General features: G+C 40.2%; 1 protein-coding gene across 1 annotated transcript in view; it reads right to left on the bottom strand.

The window, feature by feature from the left end:
- The window catches only part of LOC112138848 (rho-related GTP-binding protein RhoU-like), a gene marked incomplete at its 3' end in the record, with an annotated part of 4,047 nt that extends 1,710 nt beyond the window's left edge, over positions 1-2,337 (bottom strand). Inside the window, exons 1-3 of the mRNA XM_036211285.1 lie at positions 1,709-2,337; positions 1,165-1,331; positions 820-841 (exon numbers count right to left, since the gene is read on the bottom strand). Coding sequence (XP_036067178.1) covers positions 820-841; positions 1,165-1,331; positions 1,709-1,994 — 475 coding nt within the window. The remainder of the gene's footprint in view (positions 1-819; positions 842-1,164; positions 1,332-1,708) is intronic.
- Positions 2,338-3,202: the final 865 nt, after the last annotated feature.

Below are 3,202 nucleotides of genomic sequence, written 5' to 3'. Positions count from 1 at the left end.
TATTGTAATTTATGTAAATATAACAGCAGATATATTGTTATTTATTGGTGTTTGTTAAAGGTGTCATTTAATTATCTCAGAAGCACAGATTTTCCAACTAGGTTAAAGATTAAAAAGGAGTTTTGTAGGGAATGAAAATATTTTCCCCACATTGATTTGGTTTGCTTTCACACTGCAAAACCCCCCTGGATACGTCAAACTGTTACAGCAGCTGGTTCTTAAGCTACAGACACACCCGGCATTTGACGCGCGTGCATTTAACCTATGGTGTTCACACTGGACACGCAGGGATGGGCTTCTTCTTCTTCTATTTCTATTGTCTTAATTTACACGCATTTACACAGTTTTCACTGGAAGTGTCTGCTTGAATGGGTGTTACTGAGAGTGGTGTGAGCATAGCTTTAAAACAAGATTTTGTGAACCAAACCCACATCCATGACACACAGTTGGACAGATCAGAACAAGGTAACAAACACAGGGATACTGAGGGTGTCACTAAGAGAACAGGACGCCACAACCCATTAAATATGGCTGAGATTTACAAGTGTATTTGTTTAGCTAGACAACTGCAGCCCTTCCTTCCACAGTGTAGCTTCTTCTTCTTTTATCGATGTCATGAAAAAAATGGCAAGAACTGGAACAAATAAAACCAGAAAAAAAACATGTTTGCTCCCTTCAGTTCTGCATTCTGTCTGCATTTACACTGTCGCTGACACCCACCAGAGTTCACTTGCAAGTTTGTGAAGTTAGAGTGTAGCTTTCTGCCGAACTATTGTTCAATTGTTTGGTGAGCAGCTGATTTCAGGAGAGCATTCACACCACTCTCCAGATGAAGCAGACTCTATGAGGAGACAAACGGTCCAGTGTGAAGTAGCCCTACCTTTATTTTTCCAAACTAGACAATATTATAAAACATAAAATTATAATATTTTTTGTGTAATTTTTTAAAGCAAAATAAAGTTCCACTCTTTTATTTTTTCTATAAGGAATTTCAAAAGTCTGTAAAATGAATACTTTTCATTCTGCTGTAAAGGTTAATATGGAAGACATGTGGCTATAAACAGGCTTTTCACCTCATATCGTTTTTGTTCAAGATTTCTATCTAAAGACTTTAAGGTGTCAAATATAGATACAAAAAATAAAATAAAAGGATGCCAGATTCTACACGCCACTTAGATAAGAGGGACTAATTCCTCCAAAGGGTGTTCTCTCCAGCTGAAAGCAACAACAGGAAATGCTGCTGAACAGACTGCGTCCTGTGAGACCACTGACCTGTCCTGCTGTGTCACACAGTTGTAGTCGGACTGGCTGCCCATCCACGGACACAGTTGCTATTGGTAAAAAAGAAAAAACATCAAAATGTTCATCTGGTAAAACAAATAAACAAACAAAAACAATCAGTGTTTTGAAATTTGAGAAATAAGTGATTTAATTTTAGGTTTAATTACAGGAGAATTTGATAATTTGTCTTAATAATTCTCATCATCCTCATGACTTATATGAACAGATCATTTAGTTTATAATGAAAAACTAACTTTTCAACTACCAGATATCATTTTTCAAACTTTCTGCTATTGAGATTTACAGCAATAAATATTATTTTATTATTTCTTAATAGTTAAAGGTGGTTGAACAATTAAAAAGTAGTTGAAAATAAGTAGAAAAATTAAATACGAATTAAACATCTTGTGCAAGGCTGAGAGTTTACCTGAGAAGTTGTCGAAGGCAGTCGGGACGTACTCGGTGGGGTAACCGTTGGTGGTGTAGCTGACAACCAGGCTGGTTTTCCCCACAGCTCCGTCCCCCACCAGGACACACTTCAACCTCCTCTCCGGCTTGTCTGCTCCGGATCGCCGCGTCCGCCCTCCGGCGCCCCCGTCCCGGCTCCGGAGCCTCCTCGGAGGGACGGGCGGAGCGGGTGACACGGGCGCGTGCCTGTAGCCGTAGCCCCCATTGTCCCGAGCAGGCACCTGGCACGGCGAGGAAGGGGACATGGAGGTGCGGGCAGGAGGGTCAGTCCTCTCGAGTGTGTCCAGCTTTGGAAGCGTCCATTCCTCCTCCAGAATCCGCCACCTAACAGCGCGCTGCTGCCCGCGTGTCCGTGACCGTACGGCGGTAAAGTTGAATCTCTTCACAAAACTTACACCAGAGTCGAGTCAAAGCACATATTTGTTGTGGGGATTATGCAGACTTTTCCGTGGCAGCAGTGGTTGGTTGGTTCCAGCCCCGCGTGTGTCGGTCCTTCCTGTTGTCCAGCGGACAGACCCGTCCTGAACTCCCCTTCCGTGACATCACTGCGCGCGTGAGCGCCTGGTGTGACAGCGGGACGCGCTCCTGGAGGGAAAGACGGGAAACACCTTCAGCCATGAAACATATGCAAACGTTTTAAAGGCGCGTGTGGCGTGTCTTCATGGAAAGAAAAACAGATTTCAGCGAGATAACAAATCTTTCCTCTTAATGAGTTTATACACTAATTAACTATTTCCTATTCTGCGCTCTAGGAAATGTGATTTCCCACCGTCGACTGATTCTGGCTGAGGTTGTATTAAAAAAAAAGAAAGAAAGAAAGGAATATAATATTATCCGCAATTATCCACATTTACATTTTTCTCTTTTGTATTTTATTTTTTCACAAACAACACTTTTACCAGGAGGCTCAGTACCACAACGTCGTTTGTAAGGTTAATAATGTTAATACCAAACAGTTTGTAAGGATTATTATGCTGTATAAATTAAGTACAATTATTTATATATATATATATATATATATATATATATATATATATATATATATATAGTCAACAAAACCAAAAATAATCCTTTTTGTGTTTAATTTACTGATCATATTTGAAAATATTTTTATCCACTTCTTTAACTGATCGACTAAGATTGATCTTGAACTAAATGTACGTTTGGTGAGACAAGTAATAAAAAAAAACTACTAGTAATACTATATTTCTAATACATCTTGTTAAAACTTGCAAGTAAGTTTGGAACATTGGCGCCATCTAGCGTACATAATTAGATACAGTCTGGATCGCCTAATCACAGCGGAACAAAATATATCTGACCGCTGTTTCCTTACGGACGGTATAGAAGAGCGGGATATCATGTGTGTAGGGCAGTAAAGTGTCCCGTCTTTACAGCGTGTTTACTGTACACTAAAATATGGCAGCGGCAGAAGTAGTTCTTGGTTTTCTGG

This window comes from Oryzias melastigma, unplaced genomic scaffold, assembly GCF_002922805.2.
Source record: "Oryzias melastigma strain HK-1 unplaced genomic scaffold, ASM292280v2 sc02116, whole genome shotgun sequence".
Classification (NCBI taxonomy): domain Eukaryota; kingdom Metazoa; phylum Chordata; class Actinopteri; order Beloniformes; family Adrianichthyidae; genus Oryzias; species Oryzias melastigma.
Note: the sequence above shows the minus strand (reverse complement) of the source record. Positions and strands in the feature narration are given on the sequence as shown.